Source organism: Bufo gargarizans, chromosome 11 (genome assembly GCF_014858855.1).
Source record: "Bufo gargarizans isolate SCDJY-AF-19 chromosome 11, ASM1485885v1, whole genome shotgun sequence".
Lineage (NCBI taxonomy): Eukaryota > Metazoa > Chordata > Amphibia > Anura > Bufonidae > Bufo > Bufo gargarizans.
In genome coordinates this window covers 22,166,079-22,179,784 of record NC_058090.1, presented here as the reverse complement: position 1 = coordinate 22,179,784, position 13,706 = coordinate 22,166,079, and the positions used below count along the sequence as shown (strand labels likewise).

Here is a 13,706-nt window from a genome sequence, read left to right as displayed (position 1 = left end):
CAGACCCCCTTCATTTCATTTTGCTGAACCTACACCCACACAAGGCTATTAATACACAAAATAATTAACTGACTTTCATTTTTAACACTTGTTTTGTTTTTTTCTATGTCGGTGGTCGCCAGGATCTTATACGATTAGAATCGTACAATAAAATAGCTTCTACCACCAGGAAATATATTTATGTATACACATTCTCACCATACAGAAGGGACTAGAAATTGAAATGTAGGAGGTTGGGGGTGATGCAACAGATGAATTCCAACCTATTATATCATTTGCCTCTAGGAATTCATTTGGTTACTATAATCAACAAAAATAATAATTATTATAATAAAAATAATAAAATGAATATTGACCTCCGCCCACCTTATGGGACTAGCCTTCTAGTAGGAACCCTACAGAGCTCCGAGTCCTTGTCTGAACCTCATCTACAAGCCTCACTCCTGTCCAGTCACTTTACCTGGTTTCATGGGGTGTCTGAGCTGAGATCATGAGGACTTGCAGGAAAGTTGTTAGCACTGTTCTCCTAGAAGCTACTGCTCAGTGCTCACTTGGTTGTTCATTAAGGGGTGAGTTATTACTATACAAGCCAAAGGTCATTGGAATGGCTTATGGTAGCTGGATTTATCTCTTATGTGGCCTAGCTTGTCTTTGTGTGGGATCCTTAAAGCTACTTAATCAACACATTAAGGAAAAGATACATTTCCTAAACTATACCCTGCATGGTTCCAGCTTTTATGGCTTAGGATCAGGGGCTCATGATGTATTCTTCTGTGGCAAATACATAGACCCATGTATACAGAAAATGTACCACCTATATTCTGAAACAAATAAAAACCTGTCATGTTATTTTCTATTCCTATTACATCACCTTCCTGAGTATTCTACATTGTGACTCTACACGCATACATTGACTGTATAGCTACTTTACATGATATGATACATTGAAACTCTCATATCTTGCAGCTGCTTATGTGGGATTGGCAGGACTAAGAAGAGAAGGCGTCATCTGAAAAAATTCAGATACAAGACCTGAACCTAGAAGGCAGAGGTAAGTCCCTGACTACAATTCTCTCTGAATATAAATGATGTATAATCTGATATAATGATGCCACTATAGAGGCGCCCTGCAGGCTACCCAGCGGTGGAGCTGCAATAGAGCACTGCCAGACAAAGCCTTTATAGTCTACATGTCGGTGTATCAGCAAACGGCTGCTAGCAGGAATTTTAGGGGACTGTAAGGAATCTTCTCCTACATCCCCATTGCCATTGAATTTTGTAATCTTTGCGACAATTTCAAAATGACATTCAAGCAATGTTCTTATTTTACAACCTCCAGAATCAAATAGCAATAAAAGTAGCAATAATACTAATGATAATAAAACAAAATATCCCGGGTGATTGTATTTTTCAGTTAAGAATATTCGCAAACAACGGTCCAGAGAAAGCCAATACATTTCCAAAGATATCATAGAATATTCTGTCGGTGGTAATGGTGATATAGAATATTCTGTCGGTGGTAATGGTGATATCCTTTGCTCTATTTGGGCGGTCACCTACATATGGAGAGCATCCCATTAGATCCCTTAGGCCGAAGGTGTCAGACTCCATTATGAGGCCAGAAGTATAATCCAAGTTTTTTCCCCATATTTTATCCATTTGTAGTTATATTTTTTCATGCAATCCAGGAAAAAAAAGGTCACAATTTGTGTGTGTGTGTGTGTCCTAGTAAAGTGCTGGCAGAGTTCTAGCTACACTCATGGCTCAGGGCAGCTTTTATAATTCTGCTCTACAGGCCTCTAAAAAGGAAAAATGTGCGGAGTAGGGGATTCTTTTCTGTCTTCCTCCTACGCTTGGCCTGTTTTACATGTGTGAAACTTCTCGGGGATCTTTTCCCCCCCTTAGTAAAACACTAGCAGTCATAAATTTCTCTCCAAACCCCAATGACAGGTGCATTGATATGCTCTGTGTGTGTGGACTGCTTAATAATCAAAAGACTCCTGCTACTTGTTTTGAAATAAATTTCACATTTGATACTAAATATTTCCCGTACATTTGGGTAGTTTTGATCATTAGATGTCGGTGGAGGAAAGGTTTAGAGTTTTAACTTGCCACCTATGTTAAACCTAGCAAAGGGAAGAACCCCTCTTTGAAAATGGAGTAGATTATTGTAAAATGATATTCTCCCACCAAGGACAGGGAAGGAAAAGTTATTTATGTTTATTGCTATAGATTAATTTTATTGCTCAGATTACATATATATGTTGAGTTTATAGCAATATATATATATATATATATATATATATATATATCTATAGCTATACATATATTATATATATATATATATATATATATATATATACACACACTATAGGCTTCTGCTTTTTAATCTGTATTTTGCTTGTTGGGGTAAAGAAGAAGAAGCACAAAACATTTGCCCATTGTCCAAATGATTTATTGCACATTGCTCCTTATTTAGGTTCAAGCAGAGTTCAGTAACAGTTGGACCTTTCAGAACAAGAATAATCCTCTTGCCAGTCTGTTACTAAATATGATTCCATGCAAGAAATCGTGCATTGTTTATGTGGTGTAGACAATATAGCAGGAAGCTATGCAGGGCTGATAGCAACACATTGCCAGTGCAATCCATTCTTAGCCCTCACCAATGAAGTTCACTTTCATTTATTTCACAATATCTAGTGGATCTATGATAGCACTCAATGATCTACACATTTATAATACATCCCAATATTAAGCCATGGCCTTACAGATCAAGCCATAAGGGTTACATTGACTCAGTGTTGTTCCAAGCAGACCAAGAATCCACTGGGGACAATCAGAATATCACCCTTAGATATTATTGTACAAATAATATGATATAATGACTATGGCCTTAATTTTTGAGGCACAAATTAGAATTAAACCTGTGCCAAGTATAAGGCTGGCTCTATTGAAATAGTCACTAAGTAAAAGGTGAATTAGACCCTATATCATCTAGAAGTGGCTTAGTAATAATGTAAGTGGGAGCTTGCATTATGTTTTACAGTTTGATGTGATTAAACTATACTGTTTGTATAATTGCTTTCCATTTTCTTTCAATCGTTATGCTAATATGGACAAGATAATAAATCTTCTGTATATTGGCAATGGTGCTACTATTAAAACAATTACTGTCACAACAAGCAGGCTTGCTTGTACCTTGCAGTGAAAATACACAACACTCGCAGTTTAGCTGAGATCTCTTATAAAAGACATCAAATAATTAAATTTCACAAAAGCTGACATAGCATTCCCCCCTTCCCCAAACGGATCAAACAGAAAGATGTTGAATAGAAGAAGTTATACTTTAACTGGGTCGTTACAAGGCCTGGCTTACAATGGACATAGAGGGGTTTTCTCTTCTGGTTTTTCAGGTTCTGAATGTAGCTCAATCCATCAAGCTATGTACAGCTCACCCAAGCTGGATGGTGCAGGGGCCAAGTTAATCTTTATCCAAATTTTCTAAAAGGCAAGTCAGGTCTGGGCACTGAGAAATATTTCAGTGCATACTCTCATCTGGGAATTTATATGTGTTTGATCACACTGGAGAGAGCAGATGTTGAAAGAAACAGAGAGGAATATTAATACCCCAAGCAAGTCCATTTGATCCACTAATGTGTGTACATGCAATGCTTCCAGTTTGGATTGGGAGACTCCATGCCACAAATAAAACTGCTCATTGGGACTCAAACCATTAGACCGATGGAAGCTGTGTGCTATAATACACATATAAAATTGGTGCTATATCATACACATGAACAGTACATACTTGCAACAAATACACACACACAACTCATGATATAATACACATATATAATACATGCGTTAATACATATTTATAATACACATCATAATACACACACATATAATGTATTAATACATACATATCTGACATTAGATAGATATTTCTCATGTCTCACACACACACACACACACACACACACCTATGTGATACATGCTATAATACACAAAAAAATGTAATATCACATATATCATACATGCATTAATACACAGATATAATGTATTAATATATACATCACCAAACATATAATACGTGCTATAACACACACCTATATGGTGCATGATATAATACACACATAGAACACACACGTTTATAATACATACCATTATCGCACATATATAATATATGCATTAATACAGACATATATTGTACATGCAACAATACATATATTTAATACATGTCCCACAAATATATGACATGCTATACACATCTATATGACATGTAATACATATAATACATGCTAAAATAAACACACATCATGCTATAATTCATGCACACATGAAACATGCCATAATGCAAACAATAACACAGGGTCCTACAGAGATACCAATCAGGCATTACTGTAAAATAAATAATTTATCAGGAAAAGATAATAATGTAGGTTCAAGCTATAACAGATTTTATGTTTTTTTTACATATGCTGTAATGACGGAAATATCAGAAGAGGTGTAGGTGGAGAGCATCTAGAAGGTAGACTGGAAACAAATGGAAACCCATTCGACCACAATGGGCAATGTTGTAGAATGAAGGAATATGTGCTTTGATTAGTTTTATGGAAATTCTGCTTTATTTCCCCCCCGAATGATTTAGACTGAGAAGATTGGACAGAAGAAGTCAATGCTTATTGATAAGGGTGCAGAGTCCCTATCACTGAGAGACAGCAGGATGCAGAAGACAGCCTACTATGAAAACTCTGGACTTTTTGGGGGTTACACCTATGCCAAGCCTGAGTCATACAGTTATGGCTCCAGTCATCAACCTTACTCCCAATCTACTCTAGAGAATGATTATCCAGGTTCAGCATGTTCCATTCAACCATCTGCAATCAGGCCCCCAAATCATAAAACTAGTGACATTAGTGGCAGCTGCATGAGGACATCTTCTAATCAGAATGCCAGCCAAACCACCAATATGAATGACCAAGTTCACCAGGCTCCATCTCTGCCTCCCTCCTCTCCTAACCAGGGTAATACCTCAACACAAAAAAAGAGCAAGTCCTCTGGATCATCTAATTCTTCCCAGCCTACTATGACCAAGCAAATATTCCCTTGGATGAAGGAATCAAGACAAAACGCCAAGCAGAAGAATGTCAGCACTCCTCCAGGTACATAATCCATAGCCAATATAATGCGGACTAGAGATTATGGTTTGGGTGGATGTTATATATATATATATATATATATATATATAGATAATATAATATGGTCAGGGTGTGAAAGATCCCTCCAACATAGTAATGTCGTTGGAGCCATTTGAAGAAAACAAGATGGCAATGTATATGGAAATCTCAATTACTTCCATGTAAATAATGTAAAGGCCAAAAGCCCAAAACAACAAGGCTTCTCCTGACTTTGGGGGCCATACACATAGAAAACTGAAAGTATTGAGGTGAAATGAAAAGTGAGAAATGGTGGGGCAGAAGAAATAATTGTGGTCATTTAGAGAATATTAATACTAGCTAATTATTTAGTCTATTATCAGTCTTTTTATGTATGTTCTATCTATCTATTTATCTATCTATCTATTTATCTAATGTTTGTTATCTATCTATCTATCTATCTATTTATCTATCTAATGTTATCTATCTATCTATCTATCTATTCATATATAATTGTCCATTATCTATCTATCTATCTATCTATCTATCTATCTATCTATCTATCTCATGTCTATCTATCTATCTATCTATCTATCTATCAATCTATCTATCTAATGTTTATTATCTATCTATCTATCTATCTATCTATCTATCTATCTCATGTCTATCTATCTATCTATCTATCTATCTATCTATCTCATGTCTATCTATCTATCTATCTATCTATCTATCTATCTATCTATCTATCTGTCTGTCCCTATATATTTGTCCATTATCTATCTATCTATCTATCTATCTATCTATCTATCTACCCATCTACCTATCTATTCCTATATATTTATCCATTATCTGCTATGTGTCTATATATACCAAATATAAAAAGCTAAGCACAGATCTGCCCAGTTAGTAGAAAAGTCCCATTTTAGATTGAAGTCGCTGATCTGGATATAGTATATTCTCTATTTATTGCATTTATCAAAATGGACGCACAGCTAGTAAATGAATGAAATGGCTGCTGGTTACATATGGTTAACTATTAACCCTTGAGCAGCAGGGTTGACAATGGGGCCTCCTCAGTGCAGGACTTATGCGTTTGCTGATGTAGGTAAAAATGATTGTTTTATTCGTTGGGATTAATGTGTTTTTGTTGTGATTCTGAATCCAGGAGACAACTGCGAGGAGAAGAGTCCGACCGGACCCGCGTCCAAGAGAGTGCGCACAGCCTATACCAGCGCGCAGCTGGTGGAGCTGGAGAAGGAGTTCCACTTTAACCGGTACCTCTGTCGCCCACGCAGGGTGGAGATGGCCAACCTGCTGAACCTGACAGAACGTCAGATCAAGATCTGGTTCCAGAACCGCAGGATGAAATACAAAAAGGACCAGAAAGCTAAAGGGATCATGCACTCTCCAGCGGGGCAATCTCCAGACCGCAGCCCCCCACTCAGTGGCTCCAGCCATATTGGATACTCCAGCCAACTGCCCACTGTTAACAGCCTCAGCTATGATGCTCCATCTCCAACATCCTTTGCCAAATCCCAGCAAAACATGTATGGCCTGGCAGCTTACACAGCTCCCCTGAGCAGCTGCCTGCCCCAGCAGAAAAGGTACCCTGGTCCAGAGTATGAGCACCACCCCATGCAGAGCAACGGTGGCTTTGCCAATCCCAATTTGCAAGGCAGCCCTGTTTATGTTGGAGGGAACTTTGTGGATTCCATGCCAGCTTCTGGTCCTATGTTTAATGTGGGTCACCTCTCTCACCCATCATCTGCCAGTGTGGACTACAGCTGTGCTGCACAGATTCCAGGCAACCATCACCATGGACCTTGTGACCCACATCCTACATACACAGACCTAACTTCTCACCATACGACTCAGGGAAGGATGCCAGAAGCGCCCAAGCTAACACATTTGTAACTACCACAAGTGGGATGAAGAAAGAAAGAGAGAGAGAAGATAATCCTCCTTTTAATTACCTCAATTTTTTTCTGCAAGAACATTGTTAGGATCCTTATTGTGAGTGCCAACGGCTATAAGGAAGGTCTCATCATGAAGAAGCTCCATGTCCATGAGAAGGAACCTTATAAGTATTCTAAGCATGACAGTGCAATAAACTGCAAAGCAAGGCACAATATAGACTATTAATGATGTACTTGAAGGTAAGTCTAGATTAGCATTAGCCAGTGTCATGCATTTATTTTTTATTTTCATTTTTTCATTTTTATTTTTTTGTACCAAATGGTAATGACTTGCATATGAGATTTTTATTTATGAATTGTTGAAATTTGCATTCAGCTATGTGACACCTATTTATTATTATTGTTATTATTTTAACTTTTCAACTTTGCTCTTTTTTTTTTTTGTACCATGAATTATTTATCCTTGTCTTAATGTATTTATGTGAATGTGTGGATTTTTTGTTTTTCTCCTCTAAAAACTTGGAAGAATGATTTAAAGTCCATGATTATTTCCTCTCTTTAGTGGAGATTAGTCCCCATGATCAGTGACTGTGGCTGGTGGTGTGTCTAGTTTATGTAAAGGGTTAATTAAATGCAGCAAATACAATGTAGTGAATCACAATGGGCATCTGACATTTGAAACATTTTTTTTAATTTTAAAAAAAATTATTTGTCTTGCTCCATTCCAGCAGTATATAGAATAAACTATAACTGAATTGTTGTGTACTTGTTCCAATAGACAAGACAACTAGAAGGTGGCAGAATTATGCCCGACACAAGCTGCAGTATAGGACCATGCCTCTTTTTACATTTTTTAAAATCTTTTTTTTACTTCCAATGCAACCAATACCATCCCGAATCTTTTCTGTCCTGTGATTCCCCCCCCCCCCCCCGTGATCCCCCCCCCCCGAGTGTTTGCAATAATCTGTTATTTGCTTGGTTCATAGTTTTTTTGTGGCTTTCATTGTATTCTTTGTATATTAGATGTACATTTGAAATTCAAGGCGTTAACAATTTTAGAGAAAAAAAACAATAATAAAAAAAAGAAAAAAATGACAATCACCATAAAAAAAAAAAAGAAAAAAAAAAAAAGATGAGGAGAGCCCAATGTTTTTCTAGCGTTTAAGGGCTTTCGCGCAGTGGCAATTGGTTTACAGGGTATGGCCCATCATAGGGTTAATAAATAATATTATTAATGATAGAACGGATTTATTTTATTTATGGACATTGGCTGATGTGGAGATGAATGAGGAGACCGCAGTTTATTATTAGGATTCATCATTTTGTACTCAGAGTGATCCTCTTCCTACGCATTCCTGTTTGCTTGGAGAACGCGACTCCTACTCCTGAGCTGTGACAAGAGATCACATTCCCTCCTCCTAGGAAAGATCTGACCCTTAATGTTCTGCAGAGAAAGAAAACACAGACTGAGAGCCCTCGGAAATCAGAGGGAAGGAGCAAGGAGCCCGAACCGCAGGGAGAGCACAGCAATGATGATGATGACACTGTACAGTATTGTCCCAATAAAACCCATTTACAATTCTCGCTGCGGATTTCCTGTGTCTTATTTTTATTATTGTTGGAATGATGATGATGATGATGATAATGATGATGATGTTCCAAGTAACCCAATGTTTACAAGGGAATCCTACAACACCCGACAGAGGAGCAGTGTCGGCGCCTTGCAGGAAATATCTAATATTTACCATCATGATGTATGTGTGTAATTATAGTGGTTGTTATTATTATTATTTATTATTATATTAGTATATTATTAATAATAATAACAATAATAACAACAACTATTAATAGATGTAGCACAGAAGTCAGTGATAAACACACTAGGTACGGCTGAGTTTAGCCGAATTCATGGTTTCCTTGATTTTTCATAGGGCTTTATAGGACTCATTGGTGTCTGAAGGAAAATACCAGTCATTTGTGGTAAACTAGTTTTATAAGTAAAGTCGGTTTTTCTAAACACACACACAGACCCCGATTTATATAAAACATGGGCACAACATGATGTAATACAATATAGCTTATCATACATATCACCATATATGTGGTTTTCTATAGGCCTGCTGGTCTCTAGTTCAGTCTCTTGTGATCTATTCTATATATAAATTCTAACTGTAGATTCTATCTAATCTATGTATCTATCTAATATCTATCTGTTATCTATCTATTTATGTTATCTATCTATCTATCTATCTATCTATCTATTATCTATTTATATGTTATCTATCTATCTAAAATATATCTGTTATCTATGTATATATCTATTATCTATCTATCTATCTATCTATCTATCTATCAATCTACCTATCTATCTGTTATCTATCTAATCTATCTATCTATTATCTATTTATATGTTATCTATCTAATCTATCTATCTATCTATCTATCTATCATCTATTTATATGTTATCTATTTATGTTATCTATCTATCTATCTATCTATTATCAATCTATCTATCTATCTAATCTATCTATCTAATCTATCTATCTAATCTATCTATCTATTATCTATTTATATGTTATCTATCTAAAATATATCTGTTATCTATGTATATTTCTATTATCTATCTATCTATCTATCTATCTATCTATCTATCTATCTATCTATCTACCTAGCTATCCATCCATACAAGGCCTCAAATTACAGGATGCCTCAAATGAAAAGCTTCCTACAGGAAACTGCAAGAAAACTAACTCTACCAAAAAAACTAGAAATGTAAATGTGAAAAGGGAAAATAGGTTAAGTGTATGCAGCACCAGCACAAGTGTCATTGAGAAAACAACATTGTGTCCTGATTTTGCAGTTAATTAAAACTCCTTTTCCTGCCAGGGGGAGCAGCTCTCACTCCTGGGCCTTGCAGCAATGAAGTGGTTAACTAAGTTAGAGGCTCTGCTGGTTCCAGCTATGTGAAAGCTCCATGCTCCCTCATCTCAGCATCTCCTCATGTACTGTGTGCAATAACATCCTACACATTACAAGGGCAAACAATGCTGTGTGTGGGAGAGGAGCCCTCCCTACCAGTCCATTGATTAACCATCCCAACCACAAATGGCCATACCTACAATATATGACAGTCAGCAAACAGGATTAAGTAGCCACTTTACCATTAATCATGCCTTGGATTGCTGCAGTACCTTAACCACAGGCAGACCTTCTCATTACCATACACTGTGTTCTAAATCACTGTACCCCTATTTTGTCATTTACCTCACCCCTCACCACTACACACATCCCATTCCTATTTACTTAGCATGTAAACCTATTGCTCTAGTATTTAATGGCAACCAATCTGCATTGCACCTCCTTAGGACTTTAAGTGTTTTTCAACATAATCAATCCAAAGTGGGTTAAGAAAAGAAAAAGAGAACATCGATTTATTTTATTGGGCTGCTCAGGAAACCTCAGGATTAACCATTCCAGGCCTAGCAATGATAAATGGAGCCCCATCAAGGCTTGTGTTCTGGGGGAAGTCTATGGATTATCATATCTAAGATTTACTGGAGAGATATTTCTTTTTAGGAAAGCGGTGGTTGCTGAAATGAATACAATGTCCAGCTCTTTGCCTCGATGACATGTGTATGTTCTTCAGGACCACGAGACAGATGCTAGCAGCCACTTCTATTCCATTCAATTGTATCCTATGGCTGGGAGCAGAACACACTACCCTGGTCGCCATTTTGAGCAAATGCTTATGTAGGACTTCCATTATAACCCCAGAGCATCCAGCCCCCTCTTCCATCAGATAGAGGGGCACTGCAGGCCAGAGGACAATGGCTGATGCCTCCCATAACACGAGGAGCTCTTCAGGGTTGTGGCTGGAGGAGGATGACCAGCAAGGATTTCATTCTAGAAATTGTAGAGATTCTCTGGATTAAATCGAATAAAAAAAAATAATTTCACCGATCTGATCTCAGACCTGAGCATTGTCCTGAACTAGCATACTGAATGTGCCTATTGTCTGCAGCACACGGTGAATGGGATTGTGCACTGGCTTTGCTTTGTGTTGTGGTTTACCACAGGTCTCATTGTGGGATACATTTACAGTATTATTTACTTTATGTTACATTATGTACAATGAGTGGTAACCTATTGTATAGTACCACAAAGGGGGTAGTCACACAAGGTCATAACTTCTGTAAGCAAAATCTTTCTATCTATCTATCTAATCTTTCTATCTATCTATTATCTATCTATCTATCGATAGCTCTATCTATCTATCTATCTATCTATCTATCTATCTATCTATCTATCTATCGATAGCTCTATCTATCTAATCTTTATATCTAATCTATATATCTATATTTTATATTCTATCTATTTATCTACTGTATCTATCTATCTATCTAATCTTGATATCTAATCTATCTATCTATCTATCTTTCTATCTAATCTTTATATCTAATCTATCTATCTTTTATATTCTATCTATCTATCTATCTATCTGTCTATCTGTCTATCTATCTATCTATTTATCTATTTATCTATCTATCTATCTAACTATCTATCTTATTATCTATCTATCTATCTATCTATTTATCTATCTAATCTTTATATCTAATCTATCTATCTTTTATATTCTATCTATCTATCTATTTATCTATCTAACTATCTATCTTATTATCTATCTAACTAACTAACTATCTATCTATCTATCTATCTATCTATCTATCTAATCTTTATATCTAATCTATCTATCTAATCTTTATATCTAATCTATCTATCTTTTATATTCAATCTATCTATCTATCTATCTATCTGTCTATCTCACTATCTATCTATCTATCTATCTATCTATCTATCTACCTATCTTATTTCCCTCACTAAACCAAACTTAATGAACCAACTGTGTTAAGCACAGCAATAAAAAAAATCATCCACTACATGAAATGTGGAGAGTTCCATCAGACAGTGAAGAAGCCTACATCCTAGAATGGCCCCATGCTATGTGGGGATCCTTCTACATAATAAGAGATCATTTGCACAGCAGTAGTCAGGCATTAGGAATGATTTAGGTAATCTCTGCCAGCACAGAACCAGTAGGGCCAGCAGTGCACTGGCTGCAGATAAGCTGCCCTGATTTACAGCACATGGCTGGGAAGAAGAATCTTGCACATATGAAGCTGATATTAAGAGAATTCCGTGGACTGCTGCCAGTGACTGGAATGAGAAGAATGAAATGCGGCTTTGGAGCAGGATAATAAATGAAGCTCCTTGTATATTTATTAGGAGCCCTCGCCCAGGTAAGTAAAAGTGCTCCTAGCAATTAAACTAATGGTTATAAATTACAAGTTGAACCATAAATCAACTACATGAGAGGTATCTCCAGGAAGACTTATTTGATGTTCTACATTGTAAATAAAGTGAGTGATCCCCACTTCTTCTGTCTACTCTATTATTATTAGTTTACGAGTCTGCAATGCCAATCTAAACCCTAGTTAGGATTTTTTCCACCGTAAATCCCTAAATTAGCATATAATCCTTTAAATTCTTCATGGATTATATGCTATAGTGGTCATCAACAGAGACCTAAGTTCCGAGGTATAATCACCATCTTTTCTGCTGGCTTGTTGCACATGACTCTATTGCTTCCTTCACATTTTTTCAGCATTTTAAACGTTTTTTAAAAACACCATGAATATCAAGCACTTTCCATAGCATTTTAAACAAGCCTCTTTTCTGGCTTTTTAAAGTCCTATAGAGAAGCCTTTGGGACATGTTCACAAGGTGGATTTTCCACATAGATTCTGGAAGGTATTCCATGCCAAAATACATGTGGAATTTGCTCAAGATCCACCCCCCATTGTTGCCAGGGAGAATCCACAGCACAGTTCATACTCATACAATGTGGATTTTTCCCAGCATGGATTAGAAATTCATGCCTTGGAAAAAAAAGCTATTCATATTCTCTTTCTTGCTAAGGGTATGTTCATATGGATTATTTTCTGTGCTGAAAAAAAATAAAATAAAAAAATTGTTTGGATCATACATGACAATTTTTAGGTCTATGCACATCTTTGGTCTATGTTTACACAGTGTTGGTTTTTCAGTGTTTCTTTTGCTACTTATTTATTATCTTTTTTTGTCATCTCAATCAAAACTAGTTGGATCACTGAACTTAGCTTTCTCTTCAAACAGCTGATCGTTGAGGGTGCCGGGTGTTAGACCCCTGCCGATCTCATATTATTGACCTATCCTGAGGATAGGTCATCAATATTAAATTCTCGGAATACCCCTATAAAAATTATAGCAGAAAATGAAATTTTTATATTTATTAAATACAGCCAGGTCCATAAATATTGGGACATCGACACAATGCTAACATTTTTGGCTCTATACACCACCACAATGGATTTGATATGAAACTAACAAGATGTGCTTTACCTGCAGACTGTCAGCTTTAATTTGAGGGTATTTACATCCAAATCAGGTGAACGGTGTAGGAATTACAACAGTTTGCATATGTGCCTCCCACTTGTTAAGGAACCAAAAGTAATGGGACAGAATAATAATCATAAATCAAACTTTCACTTTTTAATACTTGGTTGCAAATCCTTTGCAGCCAATTACAGCCTGA

At 36.5% G+C, this 13,706-nt stretch overlaps 1 protein-coding gene across 8 annotated transcripts in view; it reads left to right on the top strand.

Annotated features, from left to right (window-relative positions):
* HOXD3 (homeobox D3) overlaps positions 1 to 8,659 on the top strand; it is a 38,646-nt gene extending 29,987 nt beyond the window's left edge. For 4 of the 8 annotated variants that reach the window (XM_044271854.1, XM_044271856.1, XM_044271855.1 and 1 more), the window contains 3 exons: positions 967 to 1,051; positions 4,652 to 5,165; positions 6,325 to 8,659. In XM_044271854.1, the coding sequence (XP_044127789.1) occupies positions 4,679 to 5,165; positions 6,325 to 7,073 (1,236 nt within the window). In that variant the 5' untranslated portion in view covers positions 967 to 1,051; positions 4,652 to 4,678 and the 3' untranslated portion in view covers positions 7,074 to 8,659. Of the gene's footprint in view, positions 1 to 966; positions 1,052 to 4,502; positions 4,532 to 4,651; positions 5,166 to 6,324 lie in introns of all 8 variants that reach the window. The other 4 variants (XM_044271858.1, XM_044271860.1, XR_006387054.1 and 1 more) reach the window with 3 other exon arrangements.
* The last annotated feature ends 5,047 nt before the right edge of the window (positions 8,660 to 13,706 follow it).